Raw genomic sequence first — 26,270 nt, 5'->3', positions numbered from 1 at the left:
TCATTGGCAGGCGTGAGATCCCGAACAGACACGGGAACTGCAGCGCCAGAAAACTACAACCGGCACTGCATTCCCTCAATGGAATTAAGTGAAGGACCAAACGTTTTAGGAGTCACGCTAAGGTTGAATGCTTTCTGCTCCACAGGTAACAACATTCATTTATTTAACTTACATTTTATCCGGATAGAAACCGCTTGAGATTTGTCATCTCATTTTCGAGTGGATCCTCAGATCATACAACAAAAAACAGATATGACAGCAGAGTCATTTACATAATCACAACTCAATCCATAAATCAAACAAAATAAGTCCTGCTAAGCTGTGGCTCACCAGAAATCATTGCTAGGGTCATCTGTAGAATGTATAATAATATAAGCAGATCTAGTATACACATGCAGAGGTGTTAGGCGGTGACAGCAAAACAGCCACAGATAGGATATAAATGCTCGTAAAGACGATTTCTAAATAGACGAATTGAAGAAATGGACCTGAAGTTTGAAGGTAACTTATTTCAGACAGAGGGAGCTTTAACACAAAAGGCATGTTTTCACACTTCTTTTCTAAACTGGGGATTAATAAATGACAGATGATCATTAGATCGAGTTTGATGGATTACAGGAACTAACAAGGCTTTCAAATAAAAAGGAAAATATTTAAAAATAAAAAGCAACCAATGAAAATGACGTCTAGCTTTCAGCGAGTACCATGAAAGGCGTTCGCACATTTGACAGTGACGGGTTCTGAACGGACAACGTAAAACCAAACGATTAACTCGGTTGTAGATAACATCCAGCGAATGAAGACGTAGAGGAAGAGTTCTGATAGATTATATCTGCATGATCAAAAATAGGAAGCAAAAGCTGAGTTGCAATAAGTTTCCGTACTGCATGGCAGTGCTTCATTTGTAAATAAAACGTTCCTGGAACGCAAATGCTGACGTCAAACCAAAGTTCACTAAAGGCAAAACAGGTGCCGGAACACGCCCGGGGGAGGGGGAGTGTCACACCCTGTCCTGTCTCCCTGCTCTGTTCAGTCCCGTGTCTCCTGATTGCTCCCACCTGCCTCTCGTTTTCCAATCACCCAAGCTCCCAGCCCTCATGTATTTAAACCCTCTCAGTTCTGTGTGTCTTGACATTCATTGTTTCTTTGTCCAGCGTGCTCCCTATTAAAACCTTTAAAAACGTTCCTGTCTACCTACCTGCCTGCCTGTCTTCTTACCCTGCACTTGGATCCTCACCTCCGCTTCACTCACCTGCGTCCCGTGACACTCCCCCTCCCCCTGCGCAGCGGCCGCAAACTCACTGATGCGCCTGCAGCCTCTCAGAGTTTCTGCTGATCTAAACATTAAAATAATGATTTCGTTTTCTGTTCCTCACTTCTGATTACCTTCAATGGTGTCTGTTTGTTGCAACCACCAGGTACAAAAACTAACTTGTTTTTATTTGACTATTTTTCTGTCCTGTCTGTTTATTATCTTCCTGCATCTCCTCTCAATCCTAAAGAAAAACTGCTACCTGGGTTCATATATATTCACCTTATGAGTTACCTTTGAACTGCAGTTCTAAAAGATCTACCGACCGCAAAAACAGCGGAGTACGTGCTGACCATACTGGTGAGGTGAAGTCACCGGAGGACGAAACAGGTGATGCGCTCAGCAGCAGCGAAATGCATCAGACACAAATAAAAGACAGAAATCATAAAAGGAAATGAGCCGATATAAATGATCACGTGTTAAATTTGTTTTTGAGGTGGAGACACTTTGAGAGTGTAACTGTGGCCGGGCTCAGGACGCATCTGTCTGGAGCGTGTCATCAATCAGAGCTCCGCGCCTCTCAGCTCCAAATAATCCCCGGAGAGTCCACATAATGTAATATAAGTAGAACCAGGATCGTTTCGGACTCCCCCTGGGTGTATTGAGGGCTTCCAGGAGCTCCCTAGCTCACCCGTAATTCGAATCCTGCGTATGCCACAAGTTGGTTGCATGAGTTGCCAGAACCTAGCAGACGGTTGCCGGAATGGTCCTTTCAAAATAAGATAGTTCCCGGATCTTGTTCGGCAAGATCTGGCTCAAATTAAGCACAGCTGCAAGGTCAAAACAATTGATGGAACCGTAATGTTCTTTTAAAGTAGCGACAGTCACAGCGATATAGTGTAAAACTACCCTGAAATGCATGCATGTACTGCCCCCTAGCACCAGGAAGCCACACACTGCCACTTTAAAACCTTTTCTCATGCCTCTTAACAATGTTCTAACATCAAATAGCTATAAATATATAAAAAAAAGAAAAAAATTAAGAAAGTGGTTCTTTTGCATTTGTCTAAAAACCTCTGCCAATAACACAGTTTGGACCAAAAGCAACTATTGGTTGTCGGACTCTTCCCTGGATTCTCCATTCATTACGCACTCATGCATTTAGCATCAGAACACCACTGGTGTGAGAGGTTCTCCGCTCAATAACATCAGAGAAGGAGAAACAGCCGGCTGCTACCACTTCAACTTTAGGACAAACTACCAGAGTCCCAAAAAGAAAAACACCAATCGAAGTTACGGACAACAAAAGACGTTTAGACGTAGAAAATGGCGACTTTGTGCTCCATCTTTTCATCTGGCAGTGTGGGTTTCCAGTTCCGGTGGACGCAGAACCATGGAAGATACCCAAGGGGAGGGCGAGTTTTTGCGTTCCTAGCTTGTTGTGTAGATTTGCTAAACCAGAGCGTTGTGAAGCCCTTCTATACAAAACCTGTAGATGGCAGTAGTTCCTCAACTCTTTGGTGTCTTTGCTAAAAAACATTCCTTGTATGTGGAATAACTGAAGGGAAGTAACCATCCTTGATGTCGTCTTTTGCCTGTAGTCTTCTAAAAACAAGCGAGTGTAAACAGCTCACACGTCAGGTCGGAGCAGTTTTGTCACAAATGTCCACTTTGGCCTGAGTTTTTGCGAAAATACTTTTTGGTGCCGTTTATTTTCACTTTCAAGTGGATGCAGACCAAATCATAGAAAATATCTTCGTTTCGTGGGATTCCCGGTTGTGTGTGCACAGGGTCTGAAGGCTCAGGTGGGCCGTCGTACGTGTCCCCGGAGGGAGACAGAACTCAGTCCACCCAGAAAACATAAAAATAAAAAAAACTGTAATGTCGTCATTTTTCTGTCGAGAAAAGGTCAAGTCTCAAGTCTCCTATTTGTTGTAATGTCACAAAGTTTTTCCTCGAGGACATAAAAGTCAAACGCAGGAATAAAATGAAAGTTTCCAGTAAAGTTTTCACTGGTTCAAGACGGAGTTGGTCTGATTTGGGCCAAATTTCCCTTCATGTGCGTTTTCCCGTCTCATGTCTGTGTGACAGGTACTCTTAGATTATCTCCTGACCCCGCTCGGTTGGGTCATTTATCAGCTGCATTGTGAGGCGCCTGACGTTACATCTGCTGCGCTACTTCGAGGGTGACACTTTGTGCTTTCTCCACTTTTTATCCCGCTGAACCCCATATGGAAAGCCAGACATGGAACGTCTCTGAGAACATGTTGACATTTGGGATAAGGATTATGGAGTCATCATAAAGGAGTGCCTCTGCTGTGTGTCACTGTCGCTGTTGACTTTGCACTCAGACTGAGGCTTGTGTTGCAGGACTGAACACAGCCTCGTGTCTGTGCTTCCCGTTTACACTTTGCAATTCACTACCAACTTGAAACCAGTCAAGACTCAAATCCGTGTGGATTAAGTCAGAGGTTCAAGCCGTGCTGTCACTCTGCGCGTCGCCTCTTCCATTCGGCTCAGTTGGGCCTTTTTTGTCACATTTATTGAATTAGCAGCTAATCCAACGTGTATTTTCACACCTTCCTCCTGTGATTTTGAAGAGTTATAGTGGAACAGACAAATATATGGTTACATTTTCTATCCTGTATGGACAAAAAAACGTAACTCGTTCTATTTATCCGATCCAGACCCCCCCCCCCCCCCCCAGCCTTTTTCTCCTCATTTCCTTCCTTGCTGTCCCTCCATCTCTCCCTCCCTCTATTCTACTGCAATGACCTAAAGGAGGACTTCACACTGCAGCACTCAAATAATAATCAAGCACTTGGATGTTGTCAAATTTATAGGACAGCAAGCGTTGCATAGCAACAGAGATTGCCAGGGTGATCCAACAGACGCTGGAACTTGGGTGAAGAAGGAAAACGGGCTGAGTGACAGAAAACATGGAACGGAAGGAGGGATGACATCAAAAGAAAAAGCAGGAAAGAGGGATGTTATGTTCACAAACAGGGAGGAGGAACACAACAGGAAATGAATAAAGTTTAGTTTGTGCATGACTGGAGACAGCAACCAGTAATCTCACAATCTGGGGAGTTTATTATCACCACGTAGATATTTTTAATTCCGTGTCAAAGGTGTGTTTTATTCCATTTTACTTTGTCGCCACAAACTTCTTCCATTTTTTATTCCACCACATTCTCACATTTCTTATCTTTTATTTCTTGCAGTGAAGTTGAAATCCTCCAGTTTTCATTTCCTTTGGAGCCGTGTTGCCTAGTGACTGCCTTGAGTTTTGGTTCTTCATTCTTCTAAAAGAAATAAAAAACTTTAAAAGAAGTTGTGTAGAAAGTTTCAGTATTCCTGGGTCTTGAATTTGGAACTTGGCATGTGAGCAAGATCCTAAACCCCCAAAACAACAAACATGAATGCTTGTAAAGTGGAGAATGACAACGAGGTGTTGAGTTATTTTAGCATCGACTGTATCCTCGCTGCTCTCTGGGGCACAACTCTTGGCATGAGTCATGTCAGAAAAAAATAATTAATAAAAATCTGCTTTATTTCTCTACAGCATTCCAAAAAGACATTTATTTAGCCCCCACTGTTTGCTCCTCCTAGAAAACTTTCACAATGGGACCCAGATGCAGCCAGTTAAAGGATTGGGGTGGGCCACCAATTTTATCCCGGTGTTAACTCTGGGCAGCTTAGTTTGTAGCTATGCATTGCCTTGCTTCATTATTCTCTTTCACTAAAGGTGTGGAACGAATGCCTTGTAAGTCGTACTCTGGGGAAACAAAGCTCCGGTGCACCTGTTTCAGGAAGCAGAAGTGAGCCACATTAGAGCTGAGCTTCAGACGGCAGGATTTGGAGTCTTATTTCCTGATACTTGGACATCCCGTCTTTCACTAACAACAACGCGACTCTACCACTGACTCAGGTTGAACTGCAACATTGATGTTTTATTTCCACGAATAACACAAGCCAAAAGGAGTTCTGCTGTGTTGTGACAGCAATAGCTCAGGAGGTCGAGCGTGCTGTTTAGTTATCGGAAGGTTGCAGGTTCTATCCTGGCTCCCACCAGAGAATGCTGCTGTTGTGTCCTTGGGCAAGACACCTAACCTGCCTTGCCTGCTGGTGGTTAAAGGGACCAGTAGTGCCAGTGTATGGCAGGCCCACCTCTGTCAGATCATCCCAGGGCAGCTGTAGCTATGCAGTACTGTAGCTCATTCCCACCAGTGTGTAAATGTGTGTGTGACTGGGTGGATGGCTGATTGTGTTGTGAAACGTCTTGGGGAGTTGTTGAACCCTAAGAAGGCGCTATGCGAATACAGACCATTTACCATTTGTAGAGCTGCTAACGCTAGCGGTTAGCTTCTACTACCTGAGGTATTCTCTGCTGTTTCCTGGCCACTAAACAGCCTTCCTTGTCATGAGTCAAGATGCATGAGTCCATGAATGTTAAGTGACAGTGTGATGTAGATCTGTCCGGTTTTTCAAATTCTAGCGTTTCACCATCTATTTTCTATCAGAAGCTAATGCAGGATTTAGATCAAGGACACTATTGTCATTTTAAGTCTGCACAAAACATCAGAATGATTTATTTTAATTAGAAATAATAATAATAAATGGTTTTCTGTTAACCACACCTTTAGAAAAGCAATAGGTATATGCATCCAAACATTTCTATATTAAATTTTTTATTTGTATTAAAATAAATTAATTTATTTACTTTAGCATTTATTAAGTGACTAAAGAAACTGAATATATAATATATTAGTTAATAAATTAGATTTATTAAGGGGGGTAGTACTCCGTGGGGACCATGGTCCCCCCCTGGCCACCCCTTTGTGGCACCACTGGATAACACCCCATTATATTTTGAATAGAACTGATCCATATAGATATTATAATCTAAATTTATGCAAAAAGATGCAACACTGTTAGAATAATCTGTTAACCTTATGAAAGACCATCATTTAAAATATGAAGTCATTCTTTTTAGGTAGTTCTAGTGGTTGCATTTTAACTGACATTAATAGAGGATTAGACTGAAACTCCTCAGTAAATACTCTGAGACGCTTACCAAACAATAACCTTTATTGACTGAGAATCTCGCCACCATGTTGGCTTTTGCTCTCATGTGATATCAGAATTTCAGAGCCTTCACAGGTGGTTTTATCCCCGCGTCACTAGCATGCGTTTCACTTTGTAGAGTCAGCTGAGTGTGAACAGCGATAACAGCTGTGAACGAATGCGCTCTTTGCACCTATTTGTCGGACACGACGTGTTAATCAAAGGGTCGGATTTGTCAGACTAATTACAGTGGATTTCATTCTGAGCTGTTGGTGCTTTTATACGATGAAAGAATCTTCTGACACGTTTTCAGGATATAAAACTTTAACTTATAATCATCTTACAACAAATGCATGCTTATCATAATAGAATCGTTTGGGTTCTGTTACAATGCATTTGTTTTCTTTAGGTTCATTTCATGACAGGCAAGGAGGATTTTTGGCCAATTAAAGTGTTTTTGTGCTTTTATAAATAACTACTACCAGCCAAAAGCACCAATGTCAAAAATGTAAGCTTTTATGTTGCGCTTTTTGATCAAATGACTTAGTATTTCTCCTATGTAAATGCAAGCAGCAGCAGCAGCAAAATGTAGCGTGTTAGAATTTTAGAAAATTCTTGTCAAAATAACAATCATTAAAACACGACATTAGTGTAAAGATTTTTTATGACATGTTGAATTGAAGATATATATTTTAACTTTTTGGTTAGAAACTAAGTATTCATAACTTACAAACAAACTTTAGGATGACCAACAATAACCTTCAGTTCATGAACCTCATTCCCTGGTCCTTTTATTTCCAGGGGAGGGCAGAAGTGGACACAGGTTAACACCGTCACTAACAGACTCCCTAAATGACCATGGTTCAGTAATTCTAGCTAACTCGATTTATAAAGCAAAAAGCTGAGACAATGATACGAAGACACAGCCCTCGACCCTTAAAACCTCCACAAGGCTTAAGCGTTCCCACAAAAAGTTCCTCTCCCTCCTAGAAACATTCCAGGTAACCCCCTGAGCTCAGCCCCCCTCATTCAGTGGAAAGGACCTTCCTATCAGATATATCAGTTATCGAAATGCTATGTGCACTGGTGCAAATGTGTCATCCTAACTGAAAAGCATGTCTGTTTTAGACCTTTCTGATGAGCGTGTGGCAGAAAATGATCCAACAACTCTGGCCTTGTTTAAAAAGACAGACAGACCATCCTCATGGTATGAGTAAAGCTGAAGGCCAAGTGAATATGATACAGGTCAGCATTTGTAAATAACACGAATTAGCTAAGAGACTGCTAGTCTGGCAAGCCACCATATGTGAATATAAAGTCTGGCCACGACCCATAGAAGAGCCCAGTTGTGGGGCGGAATATGGTTGTCTTTCAAACGGTCTCTGCATGGACAACAAACAACTGCAGATGTTAGTCAACGGGGCAGTCTGCCATACACTCAAAGAAGACACAAGTACATGCTTTTTCTAAATAAACCCAAGTACCTCAATCTGCTCTCGGCTCAAAGAAAAGCCTGAGTCTAAATAGTCCAAATTTGATGTTGCTGTTTGAAACGAGCCACCGCCATCTTAGTTGTTCTGCTGCATCCCATCATCCCACCCACTAAACCAATAGAGCACTTTGATTGGCCCACCAAATCTGATAGAGACTCAAGACTGCTCAAGCCAATGGCTGACCTGCTGAGGCTCCAATGGAGCATGGCTAGACTGACATTTAGCTTCAGATTCTGTATCTAGATTTGTAGGCTAACTGATTTCTAGACAAGTAATTTAATCAATTTTCTGATGTTTATTTGGGATTTTTGTTCTTATATTACTTATTTATCATTGGAATTTTCTACTGTACCAAAACCTGACTAAACAAACCCACAATTCCTTGTTAGAAACCCCTGAATGTTTTCAGATCCATGCACCAAACCTCAGATCTTCACTGAGTCGTGTTTATTTAGATGATTCTATGCAAACACGAGCTAGAAATTAGCTTACACTTTGGATTTAAAAGAAATTTTAAGGGCAAGCGTAGAGACAACATTTCCAAAACTGCATAATTCTTGACCTACTTGGAATAATAGAATATGAAATATTCATTAGCTAAACTACTTATCGGTGTAATCAGCTTCTGCTCTTGTGTTCTGAAGGGAAAGGGCAGCAGCGGGGACTGGAGTTCGAGCAAACACACTTGTTCTTTTGTTTCTCTTTGCAACTGTTACACTTTCCAACTGCCTTTCTTTTATGTGTTGCTCAGAGAAAAACAATCCAACACCATCCACCCCTTTATAAAATGCTGCCTTGAGGGACAGACCTGCAGCCTACAAGTCAGCTCTGGTTCGACGTGCTGCACCTGTTGGGCTCCCACACTCACTGCTTTTTGTAATGACACAAATGTAGCAATCCCTCCAAAGAGGTTACTCCTGTGCAATGTAATCGTAGACATGTGAAGCTTGAAAGATTCTGCTCTTACACATCAATGCAATTTGACTTCTTCCAGCTCTCCTCTCGTTCACATTAAAGCCCATAGGGGGGAAGCATTAGAGGTGCGTTAACACAGATGATCAAAAGCTGCTGGTCAAGGCGTCGGAGGTACATCAAACATCGCAAATACACAAAAGCATGCATTTCCCATGTGAAGTCCCCATGGGTTCCATTGTGTCGTTATTGAGGTTAATATTTACTGTACTACACCTTGGCTTCTCCTCTTTTCATAATCCTGTAATCTCTGGACTACAGACAGAGGAGTACACACAGCCCCGGCGCCTGAGCGCACATGCAAACAGATGATTAAAAGCAAGAGCTCCCACTGAAGTGAAGTTCCTTCCCTTGCCTTTGTTGCAGGCAATCGTACATGTCAAATTCGACCCAGTTACTCAAAGTCTGCGTATAGGGTGTCAGAGGGAAGATTCGGGGGCGTCGCTTTGTGATTCTCAACTTTCTCTTCCGACAGCCAGCGAGCTTCTTTCTTCACAGATCTGCACGGCAGCTCGCTCAGTGGAGGAAAGAGGTGTTTTTGCGTCAGCCATGCTAGCACGTACAGTGAGGGAGAATTACAATGCCTGAATATCTCACTGTTTATGTCAGATGATGAAACTCATACTAGACAGACTTTTTTTTTTGACCTAGACATTAATGCTGTCGTTGATTACTCAACTGTGAAGCACATTAATACAGTCGACTTTCACTTTTGTTTAATGAGCACCGTATAAATTCAAGAGCCGTTTCACGAGTGGATCGCTGCGCTTCTGTCCACAGAGCATTATCTCCTTCTCACATGCAGACGTCCTCTTGATGTGGCAACACTTCTATTGGTTCAGATGGCATTACGTGTCATTAAAACAACCGCTTTTCAAGTGTTTCCATCACTAAGGCCGATTTGTCATCCAGAAATTGCCAAGAAAAAAGTACTTGAAAAGAAATGGCTTTTTTTTCCAAGCTTGTTTTGCAATGCTCTGCAGCATCAGCCAGCTTGTCCTGTTTGCTCCTCAGGTTGATTGATGCACTGAGGGAACCACACAGCTGGAAAGGAAGCAGTAAACCAAACGAGAGAACAAAGAGTAGCGGGCCACACGGGGTGCTGCAATTAAGCTGTTTTCTTGTTCTTAATTAAATGTGAATTAGAGACTGCGACAGGAGTTGCTGTCTAGCCTTATTTGCTGGGAGCATGCATGTCTTGCTATGCCAGTTATCCTTCTCGCATTATTCCATTTAAAATAAATATTTCTTCTGTTTTCCCACAGGGACGGAGAGGAAAACCCGGGGAGCCTGGACCCAGAGGCCCACCTGTAAGTGATAGATTGTGTTTGAGAAAACGATTTAATTTCACTCTTCTTGATTGATATTAGACACATCCTTTATTTTTTTCACTGTATCTGTCGGTGTGTGATAAATTACCCATGATTTGATCCACGTCTGGCCTGTTTAGATGACAATTCCTGAACGATTAGCAGAGGCAGTAGGGTAGACACACTTAATGCTTAGTCACCTTGAGAAGATGGAGGAAAGTTTGAATCAATATAACTCTCTCAGGTCTCAGCCTAATCACTGGAGTACTGTCGAAAATAAAAGTTGTGCTTATCAGAATTTGTGGTGCGCATCTCTCTGGAACATAGTTTGTGGTGCAACAGTAAACTGTTTTAGTGTTAAAGTCGTGTGTCTGATTGGTTTTCACTAAAAATGGTGGAATAAAGAAATGCCATTTGAAGTAAAACCTCTTAGCCTCCTCAGGAAAGAGGTGAGTGATATGAAAGTAGACCTCAACTGATTATCATTTCTTGGATTCAGTACAAGAAGTTCAGTTTTAGTTGACCAGTTCATGTAGTTTAGAGACTTGGAGAAGTCTTAAGATAATGTCTCCCAAAGCATTCTGCAGGGGAGGCTTGCTGCAGGAAGAAAGACTGGCAAGCATTCCTATATCTGTGAATATGTAGTCTGGCCACGACCCATAGATAGAGCTCAGTCCAGGGGCGTGTTCAGGGAGGGGCCTGGGGTAGCACTTCTGATTGACCACCCCCAGATGCCACCCCAGTTACATTAACTTTGAATTGTCCACAAAAGGCTTAGGGTTGTAAACCCCAAAACAGTAGGTGGCAGATTGCACCATTAACATTGGTTTCTAGCCACAGGCCCACAGAAAATGTGTGTATTGATATTATTATTAATATTTTCTTCATATTGACATAAATAGTATTTATAGTTCTGGTTCAAACTCCTGTCCAGTTGATGGCAGTGATGCACCAATATGTGCTGGGCACCTTTATTTTGTGAGGGATGTCCGGGGTGACCCCCCCCCCCCCCCCCCCCTATTTTTTTTTCTAAATAAAAAGCAAAACTATAGGTGCCACCTATGCATAAACAAGTGCCCCGCATTTTAAAAGACCTGGGCACGCCACTGGCGCCGTCGTGGGGCAGAATCTACAGTTTTCCCTGCATGCAATTGCACAACGAACATGATGTCAGTCAGTGGCATAGTCTGCCATACACCGTTGAAGAAAACCCAAATACATTCTTTTTCTAAGTAAACAAATCTAAATAGTTCAAAGTTGATGCAACAGCTGTTTAAAATGAGCCATCCCTATCTCACCCCCCAGACCGATAGAGCAATGGGATTGGCCCTCAAAATCAATACAGTGCTGTCACTGGCAAGACACAAGACTGGTCGGTCCTTCTGAGGCTCTGCTGAAGCATGGCTAGACCAACATTCTTCGGCTACTGTCTAGATTTCAAGGCTGGCAAGAAGATGGAGTCACATGTGAGGTCTAACCAGCCCTGGTCCAAACAAAGCAAGATTAGTAATGTGCTAAAACGGTCAGGATGTGCTAACGCCTTAGCAAAGTCCTAAAAGGGTTGATTTTGTATGGTGACACAAACGCAGCTGGGAGGACCGAGACATCGTATGCTCCCTGTCACCTTCCCAGACTCCCAGAATTGGCTGGAATTCCTGTAGTCGAAACACAGCTTTACTGACCATTTCAAAAATCAAGTTACTGCTTTAATTTTGTAAAGGAAGCTGGTTTTCGATGAACAGCAACAGGGAATCAAGTCATTATTGGCAGCATACACGAAGCATGGTTATGCTTATTACATTTTGGTTTCAATTCAGCTCTAAAGAAGACTTAATCATTAAGACAAAAATACAGGAGGTATTTTAAGGGAACACTTGTGTTTGTATTGCAGGACAAGTCTGTCTCTCAGGCCTATTGACTTCTTGAGTTATGGTCCCTTCCTCATGTGTCCAAACCAATTCCAGGCTCTGTTTGCGTGCTTGTGCAGCGACCCTCAAACCAAAGGGGGCACAAACGTCAGCGTGCGTTGACTAAGACAGCTTGTCAGACTCTTTAACTGCTGATGTCAGGACAAGCAGCAGTGTTTAGGTATCGTGTAGCCCAGATACTTTGAGTGTGCAATTATTTTCAAGCACGACTGCTCTGATTGCACTATCAGGACATGGGCTTGTCTTTATTTCATCCAGAAATAAAGGCACTCTGTTCTCATCCCATCGCCGGCGCTCAGGTGGAGTTGTCTTCAGTGGAAGCGAGCAGCCCACTGTTGTGTCTGTGTGACTCAGTGTGTCCCCTACTTCCTTAATAACTCACATTGTCGTAGGACACAGTGTTGTAGGAGAAAAGAATGAAGTAGGTGTGACATTTCTAAATGGCAGCGTCCCAATGACGCCCTGCGCATGTGCCAGATTTGACTCCCGTCCTCTGGTATTGGCATTTATTATAGTCACCTGTTTTGCTAGGGTAAATCTCAGGGGGAAATTTTCTATTCAAAACACACTCCAGGGCACCACTTTGCCTTGTCCACTGGCAGCAGGGTGTTGTGTGGAGTCAGGAGGGCAGGGGTTATGTTTTTTTTTTCAAAGTCAAATTAGCATACCTCAACAACAGAAGTCAGTGAGGGGTGCATAACATAGCCCCACTCAAAGATTATCTGAAAATTACCGGGGTCTGGCCATGTTATTATCAGAGCTCACATTAGTGCAAAGGCTACAGGCCACCGCTGCTAATAGAAATATGTTTCCATAAAGTTGTACTATGTGTATGTAAATGAGTATATGAGCTGCATTTTAAAGAGCAAGGTCATTGAAAAGCTATTTTTTTATTAGCCTAGACATCTAGACCGTCTGTAGAAGAAGCAAAATTATTTTGCTCTGCATGTTGGTCTAGCCAAGCTCCTTTGGAAATTCAGTGGCCCCAGCCAGTCTAGTTGCTGACCAATCACAGTGCTTTATCAGTTTGGTGGGCCAATCACAGCTTTCTATCGGTTTGGTGGGCCAATCACAGAGCTCTATCGATTTGGTGGGCCAATCACAGGGCTCTATCGGTTTGGTGGGCCAATCTTGAAGCTCTATCGGTTTGGTGGGCCAGTCACAGAGCTCTATCGGGTTGGTGGGCCAATCACAGAGCTCAATCGGGTTGGTGGGCCAATTACAGCGCTCTATCAGGTTGGTGGGCCAGTCACAGAGCTCAATCAGTTTGGCGGGCCAATTACAGCACGCTGTCGGGTTGGTGGGCCAATCACAGCTTTCCATTGGTTTGGTGGGCCAATCACAGAGCTCTGTCGGTTTGGTGGGCCAATCACAGAGCTCTATCGATTTGGTGGGCCAATCACTGGGCTCTATCGGTTTGGTGGGCCAATCTTGAAGCTCTATCGGTTTGGTGGGCCAATCACAGAGCTCTATCGGGTTGGTGGGCCAATCACAGAGCTCAATCGGGTTGGTGGGCCAATTACAGCGCTCTATCAGGTTGGTGGGCCAGTCACAGAGCTCAATCAGTTTGGCGGGCCAATTACAGCACGCTGTCGGGTTGGTGGGCCAATCACAGCTTTCCATTGGTTTGGTGGGCCAATCACAGAGCTCTATCGGTTTGGTGGGCCAATCACGGGGCTCTATCAGTTTGGTGGGCCAATCATGAAGCTCTATCGGTTTGGTGGGCCAATCACAGAGCTCTATCGGGTTGGTGGGCCAATCACAGAGCTCAATCAGGTTGGTGGGCCAATTACAGCGCTCTATCAGGTTGGTGGGCCAATCACAGAGCTCAATCAGTTTGGCAGGCCAGTTACAGCACTCTATCGGTTTGGTGTGCCAATCAATCACAGTGCTCTATCGGGTTGGCGGGCCAATTACAGCGCTCTATCGGGTTGGTGGGCCAATTACAGCGCTCTATCGGGTTGGCGGGCCAATTACAGTGCTCTATCAGGTTGGTGGGCCAATCACAGCGCTCTATCGGGTTGGTGGGCCAATCACAGTGCTCTATCGGGTTGGTGGGCCAATCACAGTGCTCTATCGGATTCGTGGGCCAATAACAGAGCTCTATCAGTTTGGACATTACTGCCACTGAATGCAACTAAGATGGCGATAGCTCATTTGAAACTGCTTTGGCATCATCTCTGGACTCTTCGGAGTTGGATTTTTCTTTGGGTCAAGAGCAGATAGAGGTACTTAAGTCCTTTAGTGTATGGAAAATTGCCCTGTTGACTAACATCCATAGCAGTCAAATAGAATGCTGAGACAAATCAAATGTAGATCCCACCCCATGCCTGAGAGCCATCAATGGGTTGTGATCAGGCTATATATTGACATATAAGATGACTTGCCAGGCTACTTTTTCACTGGTTAGTTTTAAAATACCATAGCACTTGAGATTCAGATGCAGGCTAAACATGAACATTGTCTCCTATCACTATTTCCTGCACAATGCTTGGGTACGAAAAAATCACACAGCTCTATGTCATGCTGTAAATTTGTCTTAACAGTTTATGGAAGGTTATTGGGGACAAAATAACATCAACAAAACAGCATTTTACCAGTGTTTTTGTTTGGCCAAGACACACGTAAACAAAGTGTGCAATTGGAATGATATTGTTTGTACAAGTTAATAATATTGTTCAAACGTGAGTCATGTAAAAACACGATAGTATATTTAACGAATGTGGAAATTATATTGTTAGAACAACAAAATGATCACATTATACCATGATATAGTTCAAATATTATTTATAATGGGTGGCAGCTCCACGTTTCAGTAACAAATAAAGTCCAAAAAGATTTGTCGGAAAAATTACGGAATTATTCAAAGTTGGCAATCATGGGGCTCGAATGCCATTTTATAGCGGCGTTATTTTGTCCACAATGGCCTTCATGCTGTTACCATTAGCAATGTCACAACATGGCAAAACTTCTTCAGGTTTCTGGTTATGTGGAGATAAAACATCAACATTGCAAAGCAAATGGTTGAGTTGTGTTGCTGTTAGCCAATCAGAAGTGAGATATCCACATATCAGGAAATAATACAGAGTAAGACTCTAAATCCTGCTGTTTTCTGCCCCGGTTAACTTCTAGTTCCTGAAACGTTCTAACACCAGAGTTTTGTTCCCACTGAGATTGACTCACTAAGTCCTCATTTGTACCAGAGACCATCATAAACATATTGAAATAGGGAGTGAACTTGGTCTTTAAGTATTTTTTGTGCTGTGGTCTTTTCTACAGGGTCCACCAGGAACCTCCGCAAATGCAAGTGAAGAGGTATTTAAAATGTTATTTATAACATAACATCTTATTGACACGTTGCATTTAAAATAAATATAAAGCTGTCTCCTAGTTTGATAAAACAGATGTATAGCTGCACTTCCCACGAGTGTGAAATGTCAAGATGACAGAGCAGTGTTTCAGGATGTAAATCATCAGAGTTGTCTGTATAAAAATTTACTCCGCTTGTTTTCACAATAAGCCTCCCCGGACTAACCGGGAGAGAGCGAAAGCAGAGGGAAGAATCAGCCCCATCCCTGACTGACATATTTTCCGTGTTAATAGTCAGGAGGAGATCTCCCTCCTCAGAAGTGGCAGCTCTCAGTCAATCGAAGCTGCTGCGAATTAAATAGCTGCTGCCACCCTGCACCTCCTGCAGAGCGGCACTGCATGACTTTGTGCTCACACTCCAAACAGGCAGATGGCTATTACATACATGGATTTAGCAAAAAGGGTCTGCAATCATTTCCACGCAGCCCTGGGGTGTTGTAGCTCACCAGTGCCACATGAGATATAGATTACAAAAATGAAAAAGACAGATATGCACCGAGCTTCCCACGGTTTCTGATGCAACATGCTTCCCTCACAAAACCCACCTACACCACTTGCCGCGGAATAAGCCTCCAGTGGTCGACTTGCGATAATGCCGAGAGTGAAATTCATTGTGTAGTGGACAACCTCTTGACCGCATCTACTCATTTGATGCATAGATGTGTTGGATGGTGAGTGCTTCAACGGCACAGTTTTACCTGCTTTCTTTTCTTTTTTTTCCTGCCTCAAGGAATGAGAAGTGTCAGCAGGTCAACTTTGAAAAAGAAAGAAACACGCAATATTTTCAGACCAATCAGACGCTAGCAACCACTGTAGAGTTACAATGGATGTTATGTAAAGCTACAAAAAATATTCTGCTTTTTGGACAAACGAAGGATGTTAACTTCTATTTTTTTTAAATCAACAGTTAATAATTTGTCGTGAATTAAGATCATTTTAACTTCAGTTTTCACCAGGCAGAGTAGAAAATAGCTAAGAAATGAATGAAGACAGTTTTTTAACCCTATTTTTGATTTCTGAGGAGCATGAACCCAGCAGAAGAAAAAGAAACAAAAACTGTAACATTAACAGATTACAGTGTTAATGGGGTGGAAACATAGAGATGTTTGGAAATGTAAATCAGTCAATAGAACTCCTCAGTAATGGGAAAAGGCATAATCGCAAGGGATTTGGTCAATACTGAATTATTTTACAAAAGAAGACTCACTGAATTGGAAACCACCATCTACACAGCAAATTCAGCATGCTCAAAATAACTCAGAGTTGATTTCAACACTTTTAAAGTGTCTATACTGTATGGGTCCATCCCAGTAAGTGTTAATTTAACACTTTCTGGAGAGTTGGTACTTTAACTCTGATTTAGTGTTAAAAACCAACTCCTCTAGAGTTAAATATTTAACACCAGTGTAAGTGTTAAGATAGTAACACATGTAACGACACTGATTTCTACTAGAGACTACTGCAAATGTTTTGATTAAACGAGTGTCCCACACCTTTTATCAATCAAATAAACATGACTTAGACAGAAAACTCTGCTCCAAAAGCAGAGAAGAGCTGCTGCTGGAATGAAAATGTGTTTTAGAGTGTTTAGAAGAGTGTTGATGCTCAGAAATAGAAACAAACATTAATGCTACAGTAGATGTATTTGAAAATAGTAGAAATGTATTCAGCATCCTGTGTGTTTTGCCCTTCTTTTGCCATCTTTTAATCACAATCAGAAGACTCTTTAGAGTTTCTTTTCAGAAATTAGAATTTTCTGAAACATAAAAGTTGTTTTTGTGATAATTTCAAATTAAAATTACAGTTTGAAACCCATTAATTCATATTTGATTATTACACTAGGTTAATTGCATGCCGATAAGTCAGTGTACCTTTATCAAAATTCAAATGAAAGTTGCAGTAACATTTGCAGGATTCCTTATGGGAATAGATTACATTTATTTTATCAATGAAAAAAAATTCCTTAAAACACTCATATTCCACATGAATGCAGGTGTTGTCTTTTGCCACAAGCCAGGCCTTTTTTACTTTATCCTTATAAACATATTCTCTCTGTGGATGACGACTAAATTCTTGTACCAGAGAATGACACAAAATCCCATTTTGCTCTGCAAAAATTCAAATGCATGCACACAAAACAATTAACAAAGCCAGGTACGATAAGTGGGAGAAGATCAAAAATCACACCTCCAAAAGGAAAAGAGCAGTCATATTTAAAAAGCCGCCTCGGTGCCATCCTTGTGCATTTTTCAGCCCGGATAAAAAACATGCAAGTGAGACCACGCTGCTGCTGGTGCTATGTCTGTGTGAGCTGAGGCCCCCTGACTCTCTCAGCGGAGTGCTAACGTTTTAAAGGAAAAGAGGTCTGCGGCGCATGATGTGCTGTGTCTTTGTGAGTTACATCTCCATAGCTGTGCCCCCGCTGACAGTCTCAAATGGGCTCTGACAGAACACGGCAGATATTGACAGAGAGACTGATGCCGATGGTCCTAATTGCAGTTTGATGACTCGAGGTGGCTCAAAGTCAACATATCACCCACAGTCAACCACAGGTGGAGCCCTTTCCCTGGGCTCTTCGTCACTGTGTAAATACAGCGGTGATCTACATAAATACTGGCTGTGCTGCAGTTAATCTCATTTGAAAGGTTTATTAACTTGTTACAGAGCCTTCTGCTAATAAATTGACTCTGAATGATGTTCTGTGAAGATCTAACAAAGGCGATGATAGAAATATTTTCCCGCGAGCCTGAGCCCAGAAACCATGCTACAAGTTTCCCACAACAAGGAACATCCCAGGTGATAAACGCTTTCCATTACATGTGATTTATCCCGAACGTCAGGCATAACTCAGTGGAAACTGCCTCAACAATGGAGAATCGTTTTCTGTCTGCGTTATAGAAAGAGAGGAGGGTAGTTCTTGAAAGGAGGCCTTTTTGCAAAAGCACAAAGGTTTGGTTCATTAAATAATTGGGATAGTCAGTAAATAACACTATAATATTCATCAAATAATGTAAATATTATGTTATACAATATAACCAGCTCAGTGGCCTAGTGGTAGTGTGTCCACCCTAAGACTGGGAGATCGGGGTTCAAATCCTGGTCAGGTCATACGAAAGACTTAAAAAACAACAAAATAAGGAAAATGGGACCCTATACCTCCCTGCTTGACAGTCAGCTTTAAGGGGTTGGATTGGGGGTTAAACCACCAAATTATTCCCAAGCACAGCTGTGTCTGCAGCTCACCGCTCCCCCAGGAGATGGGTCAAATATGGCGAACAAATTGCACACACAGCAACTGTGACAATGAATGGGACTCGAACTTTAACTTTAATTAGGGATGTACGACAAATCGGCATCAATATCGGCCGATATTAGTCATTTTGCAACTTTTTCTACATTTTCAATCATTTTCTTGAGCCTGTAAGTGCTAAAGTGACCCTTAACATGATGAATGAAATGTCACTCAGACCCCACCACCCCCTGTGGCCAGAATACTGCATTTGCAACTTCAGAGTGCCGGGCCGCCACCTGTTAGCAGTCTGCTTCCAGCACGTTTCCTGCTTGTTCATTTGATTCAGTGATGACACACTCCTGTAGAAAACAATGAACGCTGAGGAGACATTTCAGCAGTTATATTCGTCCATCCAGAGTCGGGTTGCAGCCCCTGCAACCCAAGCAGAGAGGCCCAGACTTCCCTCTCTCTAGCCACTTGGGCGAGCTCCAGTAGGGAAATACAAAAGCGTTCCCTGGCCAGCCAAGAAACGTAGTCCCTCCAGCATGTTACGGGTCTTCCCTCGGGTCTCTTCCTGGTTGAAATAAAGTAAATATTTGCATGTAAATCCTCAATAAAACATCTAAACACCGCTTTTATTCATTGATTCGATATCTCAACATGAAATGTTGCGATATATCAGTGTATCATTATTTTCTTACATGCCTACATATGTTTATGTAATATTGGTGAATATTGGTTATTGGATATAAAAATTATATATTTTAATAGCAGCAATATTAATATTAAATACCAACATCAGCCTACATTTTCACATTGGTGCATCCCTGGTAAATGTGTTTAAAATAGGTTCTACTTGGATTAAATGTTGACAGAGCTGGGATATAGGCAACAAAAGACTGCAAAAAGCAAAAGGAACAGATAAATTGCTTACCTGTCAATAGGTCAGTAACATAATTAGTTACTAAAAGTGCATCACAAAAAGGCTGGGTGACCTTTTAAATGGCATGTCAGCCAACACTTTAGCTGGATGTTTGCTTTTTCCGTTCTCAGCAGCAGCTACATCCGCGTAAACAGAGGGCTGAATTAAAATATAAACCCTGGGATGTTTTATCACAAAAAAACGGGTAAATGCTTTAATGAAGTCACTGATTTTACTAAATATATTGAATTTCCTGCAGCGTGATCACCAAAACATAACTAATGGTCTTTGGATTTCATTTCCATTTTTATCTGTTTTCATTTTTCTGCAGCACTTTAAACTAATGAACATTTATTACCAGAATGTAAGGTTGATCAAATTCATGACCATTTTCTTCAACCCTGAAAAACTTCTGAATTTAGATGGACTCAAACCAGTCTGAATAAAATCACGTGAGAGACGGGGCCTAAAGATCTGACAGAATGTCAGGCTTACAGGGCTGAATGAAACACATGTAAAAACAATTTCTTAGGCTTAAGGTATTTCCAAACATGTCATCATGAAACCCACTCAAATTAAAAATAACAAGATGCAAAGGACAGATTTTCTATGGGTGAGGGGCTCTCTGGTTGAAATGCTTATAGATTACATCGCAGCTTGTTGTGGATGACGTGATCCCATTGGCCTCATCAACCAGGACCTCCAATCATCACAGTCTGCAGTCGAGGGGTTCACAGTGATCTTGACACTTTAGTTTTCATTTGAAATGTTTTACTTCCACAGAAGCAGCTGGGCTGAGGATGAGCACCTTTAGAGTGTGATGTTATGATCCTCAACTGGATATCTTCAGGTTGGGAATGAGATTCTGCTTCACGTGGAATGGGAGTTCAAGTGTCTCATGGCTGTGTTTATGAGTGAAAGTAGAATGGAGCCGGAGATTGTGAGAACTGGGTTCTGATGTTTTGTGAAGAGGGAGATAAGCATAAGGTGGCTAAAATTCACAAAGCCAAAAGTGGCTGAAAGGGCCTTCATCCACAGATTAGCAAAACTCAGGGTGAGGGACGCGAGGAGCTCAAGGTATCGTTGCTTCTCCTCCATATAAAAAAGCCACTTGGGCTGGGTGTTCTCCATGGGAGGTGTTTCAGACATGTCCCACCAGGAGGAGACCATCAAGCTTGGTTATGTTGTTAAAAGATTTTAAAGTAACTTCAAAAATGCTTATATTTGACGATCTGACCCTGCTCTATGACTAAAGGTATATAATCTTTCATGATACACATTTCCTCTAAGTCCCTCCTCTGGCCTCATATACGCATAGTGTTGGCCAGTGGAGTTGCGTATCCACAAGAGGGAGCTGTCAGTCACCAAAAATTTGCTCCAGTGGGAGGCTAAGTCACGCCCATCTACTTCCAGATCATCGGTCCCCAGAAGAACGAAAACATGAATGAAGTCAATGGGGCCATAAAGCTAGTTGTGTGCCATGGATTTTACATATGATGTCTGCGAATTTAAAAGACACATTCTGATGCCAAGAAAGAGCTTATTTCAAACAGGGGCAAAAGTGATTTTAGGTTTTGTGTGAAAATCCGCCCAGGACTACAAATGTGCATCACCACATTAACGTCATTGAGCTAGACACAGAGAAAAGCAGAGGTATGGTTGTAAGTTTAGCGAGTTTCAAATCCCTCATCCAGGAGAAGTAGCAGCTACTCTAGGGGAGAGGAGGTTCACTGGTGATGTCATATATGTATATGACGTGCTGACATCTGACTTGTAGTCATAATTATGAATTGTTACAAGCTGATAAATCTCAAAGTATGTGACAGCCGTGGTCGAGATTTAGGCTCCCTATACCCAGAAAGCACCTTGGGCTGACACAGACGCCTCCATCAGCTTAGCACGTCAACCTAGCTTGAATGCTAACAGCCTGCATTGAATTAATGTATGTCTGTAAACGTTAAGCTATCTGTGGAAGAGAAGGGAGGGGAACAAAAAGGGATTCATCTTTTGTGTAGTGGAACTAAGTGACTAGCGTAGCGTTCAACCTTACGCTAGGTTGGAATATTGTTTTCTCATGTTGTAAGGGAGACCGGGGACAGTTGCAAAAAATTTTGCATTTGGCTCCATTACTCCAAAACTTTTAGGATTAGACAAAATGTGATAGCTAAACAAGGAGACGGATGCTAACTAATATAGCTAACAGTTCACACTTATTTAACCCATATAAGTTTGAGCAGAAGCACAAACACAATGACAGCAGGGTAGCAAAAACAAAGCCCAAGAAAATAAATACTTTCATACCTCAAAAACAGGCTTTTCCCAATAAACCTTGAAGAGGCTCTTGAATTTTCCAACCTTTTCTCTGCATTGAGGGGAATTGCACTGAGGATGTGCAATGTGTCATCAGTCTAGCTTGTTTCTGATTGGAGGAATATGACATGTTGCAACCAACCCCTGTTGCAACTGCGCCCGGTCTCCCCTAGCGTTAGCATGTGAGCGCTAGGATTGCGAGTGACAGATTCACTGCAGATTTCATTAAAACAGAAACCTGGTGAAGGTTTAGGAGACAGTTAGAATCAAACGTGTGTGAGCAGGAACAAACCAAAAACATTACTCGTCCGTTAGTGCTACATGGCTATGTGTGTGTGCGGTATGAGGCGTGGCTTTCAGCTCCTTCTAAAAGGAGAGGGAGTAGATATGTGACGTCTAGGTGCTCAGATTTTGATATCTCCTCTTTGCTGGCGTCGTGCAACAGTCCTCAGCTTTAGGTAAGACCCAGGACTCACAGCTGGTCTGGGAATGCCTTGAAAAGGTTGTAAAAAATAGCTAGCATGCTTTTTTTTTTTCAAAAGCAAAATCTATCAACAATAGTTTTTAATTATTTCTAGCATTTGATGTGTCTATTGTTTTATAAACCTCTGCCTCCTGTTTGAGCGTACATTGAGCCAACATGTTTGGTCAACAAAACTTTTGTATTTTGATTTTGATTTCCTCGTGGCCGACTAGCCGAGGCTCTTCAGAATTCAATTAAATCTTTTCCACGAGTCTCTCCTCCCCGGCTGAAATATTAATAAGACAACCCATCTGTTCATATATGGCAGCAGTCTACTGACTTAATAACAGCTCCTCGTTTGGATGAGGAAACAGTGGCTATATCTCATTAAACGAATGGTGTGGTATTACAGAGGCTGTCATTAACAAGCCGATGGAATGGGGGAAGGGCTGAAGCTCCACTGCAATTATCATCTGTTAGAGTTCAGGCAAAGCTAAGAGTGTGCAAATACGCTTTAACCTTTCCTCAGTTGTCTCTTCGTCTTCTCAGATTGTTAAACAGATGCTCCATAATGTCTCCGGGGTGCCTGAAACAATCCCTGTAAATCTTCACATTTGTCAAACAAAAACAGGTTTGTTTGAAGAACTCGTTGCAGTGTTTGGAGGAAACCAAAGCAGGTTCTTATGGCTGTAGTTGGCTGCCATACTTCCAGTGTAAACATGACTTATTTTATTCTTGCATCTTTCTTTGATGCAATTGTAGCGTCCAGGAATGGTCAGTTTTTCAGCTACAGTTTGACCTCTTCAGTATCCGGTCATATGGAGACATAAGTCTACATCTGGTGCCTTTAATCTGCTGGATTTATTCAGAATATGAAACTAAGAACTGAATAAAAGTCCTTTTCGTCAGTTAGAAAGAAAACGACTTGTGTTTCTGTTTATGAATCCTGGGTTTCATCCTGATCAAGGTGCCACCTGAATTTTCACTGGCTGAAAGAAATCCTCCAACGGCTGCACACCCGCAGTCCTAAAGTGCCATCTATTGGTAGACAAGAAAATGAGTTTATGATGAAACTAGTGCTGCAGTGCAACAGGGGTTTAAGTTTTTCATTTTAGTGCAAGACTCGTGTAACCCCACAAAGCCATACGTTTAAAACGTGTTTCTCTACTCCCCTCACCGAGGTGTGATTCTGAGACGGATGTGTGTTTTTCTGATTTCTTATTCAAAGCAACTGTCCCTTGCCTTAGCTTCGCTCTGGCATCTCTCTCTCTGTCTTTCCGCCCTGCCTTTGCTGTCAGTCAGTGTCGGCGATGTGCTCTGTTCACATGCAGGCGGAGAAGGGGGAGTCTGGATTCTCGAGGGGAAAGGGGGAGAAGGGAGAGCGAGGAGATCCTGTACGTATTTTCCCTTGCAGTGACATTTACGATGCCGCTGTGTTACACACTCATTAACTGAGGCCTCTTCCCACAGGGTCAGCCAGGTGCCGAGGGGAATGGCGGCGTGAAAGGACAAAAAGTAAGTCCCATCAATGTCAAGAGTCAGACATGATAAGTCCCTCTCTTTGTGCTCCTGAAACTCAGCCTGCGTTGAGAGGCTGGAAGTAGTTTCAAATGCTTTCATCAAAGGTCTTTGTGTTATTTGTCCTTTTTAAGTCTGACTATCCTCCAAACATCTTTTTGAAGCCACACAGCGTAAAATAACCAATTTGTGGGTGATTATTTCTTCTTTTGATATTGTTTGTCTCCAATAAGCATGAATCAACTCATGTTCTTGCAGCAAACAGGCTGTGTGTGTGTGTGTGTGTGTGTGTGTGTGTGTGTGTGTGTGTGTGTGTGTGTGTGTGTGTGTGTGTGTGTGTGTGTGTGTGTGTGTGTGTGTGTGTTGTTTTGTCCTTGTAAGTGATTATATAACTGTGTCCAATTTATACTTTGCAGTGGAAACCTGAGGCGGCATGAGAAAGCAATCAAAGCTAAACGTCTTTGTTTTGTCCTCAGCATTTCTATTTGTCTTTATTTTACTTGAAAGCTTCATGTAAATGTCATTTTAGGAAATCTGTAGGAGATCAGCCAGATATCGAGGGAGAATAAGGCTGAACGTGAAAATAGTCCACTACCCCTATTTCCTGCATTAGCCACTGATCAGATTGGTAAAGCCACTGAGATTTACATCACGTTGTCAAATTCACATTCAAAGACTCGTCTTGGCTCAGGACAGGGAAGGCTGTTGTAGATTTGGCTTTCAGGAGAGACCAGAGAATGTCTCGGCTAGTAGAAGCTAACAGTTAGCATTAGCAACTCCACCACACAGCCAAACTCCTCCAGGCTCATGTTATTTGTGGAGATAAAACATCAATGTTCCAGAGTGAACCGTCAGCGGTAGAGTCGTGTTGCTGTCAGCCAATCAGTGATGAGATGTTTGACTATCAGGAAGTAAGATTCCAAACCCTGCTGTCTAAAGGTCTCCTCTCATCTGGCTCATTTATTGTTCCAGTTGTTGAGAGTTTTATTCAACTCACTACGCATTCCTTTATACTGAAGATAACAGCAAATGAAAATAGAGAACTTGGTCTTTAATAATTAGTAGTTTTAATGCAACAATAAAAGTGAAAATGATAGAAAATAAAACTTTAAAAAGTTTTTATTCTAATCCAGTTTCCCTAAGAAATTAGAAAGGTTCTAAAATGAACAGGAAAAAAATGAAATATTCAGGACATCAAGTCCCAGGAGTATTTGAAACTTTAAAATCAAATTTTTGAGGTAATTTTCCTAAAGCAGTCATAATTGGTGGAGTGTGTCGAGTTTGGTGGCAGGAGAATCTCGTCTCTGCTTTTTGCGGATGATGTGGTCCTCCTAGCTTCATCCAGCTCTGACCTTCAGCTCTTGCTAGATAGGTTCGCGGCCGAGTGTGAAGCGGCTGGGATGAGGATCAGCACCTCCAAATCTGAGACCATGGTTCTCGACCCGGAAAAGGGTATCTTGCCAACTCCGGGTCGGGGGAGAGGTCCTACCTCAAGTGAAGGAGTTTAAGTATCTCGGGGTCTTGTTCACGAGTGAGGGTAGGAGGGATCGGGAGATCGACAGGCGGATTGGTTCAGCGTCTGCAGTGATGCGGACGCTGAGCCGATCTGTAGTGGTGAAGAGGGAGCTGAGCCAGAAAGCCAGGCTCTCGATTTACCGGTCGACCTACGTACCAATCCTCACCTATGGTCATGAGCTTTGGGTAATGACCAAAAGAACGAGATTGCGGATAAAAGCTGCCGAAACGAGTTTCCTCCGTAGGGTGGCCGGGCTCCGCCTTAGAGATAGGGTGAGGAGCTCGGACATTCGGGAGGGACTCAGAGTAGAACCGCTGCTCCTCCGGATCGAAAGGAGCCAGTTGAGGTGGTTTGGGCATCTGGTCAGGATGCCTCCTGGACGCCTCCCTGGGGAGGTGTTTCGGGCATGTCCTGCCAGCAGGAGGCCCCCAGGTCGACCCAGGACATGTTGGAGAGTGTCTAAACACAATCTGGTCCGGGAACGCCTTGGGGTCCTGCCGGAGGAGCTGGTGGAGGTGGCCGGGGAGAGGATGATCTGGAGCTCCCTAGTTGGGATGCTGCCCCCGCGACCCGGACCCGGATAAGCGGAGGAAGACGACGACGACGACAGTCATAATTATTTGTAAATCCTATCTCCAATCCAGGCATCCATTTTTCTCTGCTTATATGGGGTAATGTCAGGGGCAGCAGCCTAAGCAGAGAGGCCCTGACTTCCCACTCTCCAGCCACTTGAACCAGCTCCTCTGGGGGAATCCTAAAGCATTCCCTGGCCAGATGAGAAACAGAGTTCCTCCATCGTGTCCTGGGTCTTCCTTTAGGTCTTCTGCTGGTTGGACTTGCCCGGAAAACAGGGAGCCAGGGAGGCGTCCAGGAGGTATCCTAACTAGATGCTCAAGCCACCTCAACTGGCTCCTCTCA

At 42.8% G+C, this 26,270-nt stretch overlaps 1 protein-coding gene across 2 annotated transcripts in view; it reads left to right on the top strand.

Annotated features, from left to right (window-relative positions):
* The window catches only part of col19a1 (collagen type XIX alpha 1 chain), a 197,324-nt gene that overhangs the window by 99,276 nt on the left and 71,778 nt on the right, over nt 1-26,270 (top strand). For both annotated transcript variants that reach the window (XM_015944438.3, XM_070542381.1), the window contains exons 14-17: nt 10,050-10,094; nt 15,302-15,337; nt 23,650-23,712; nt 23,789-23,833. In XM_015944438.3, coding sequence (XP_015799924.3) covers nt 10,050-10,094; nt 15,302-15,337; nt 23,650-23,712; nt 23,789-23,833 — 189 coding nt within the window. The remainder of the gene's footprint in view (nt 1-10,049; nt 10,095-15,301; nt 15,338-23,649; nt 23,713-23,788; nt 23,834-26,270) is intronic.

This window comes from Nothobranchius furzeri, chromosome 12, assembly GCF_043380555.1.
Source record: "Nothobranchius furzeri strain GRZ-AD chromosome 12, NfurGRZ-RIMD1, whole genome shotgun sequence".
Lineage (NCBI taxonomy): Eukaryota > Metazoa > Chordata > Actinopteri > Cyprinodontiformes > Nothobranchiidae > Nothobranchius > Nothobranchius furzeri.
Note: the sequence above shows the minus strand (reverse complement) of the source record. Positions and strands in the feature narration are given on the sequence as shown.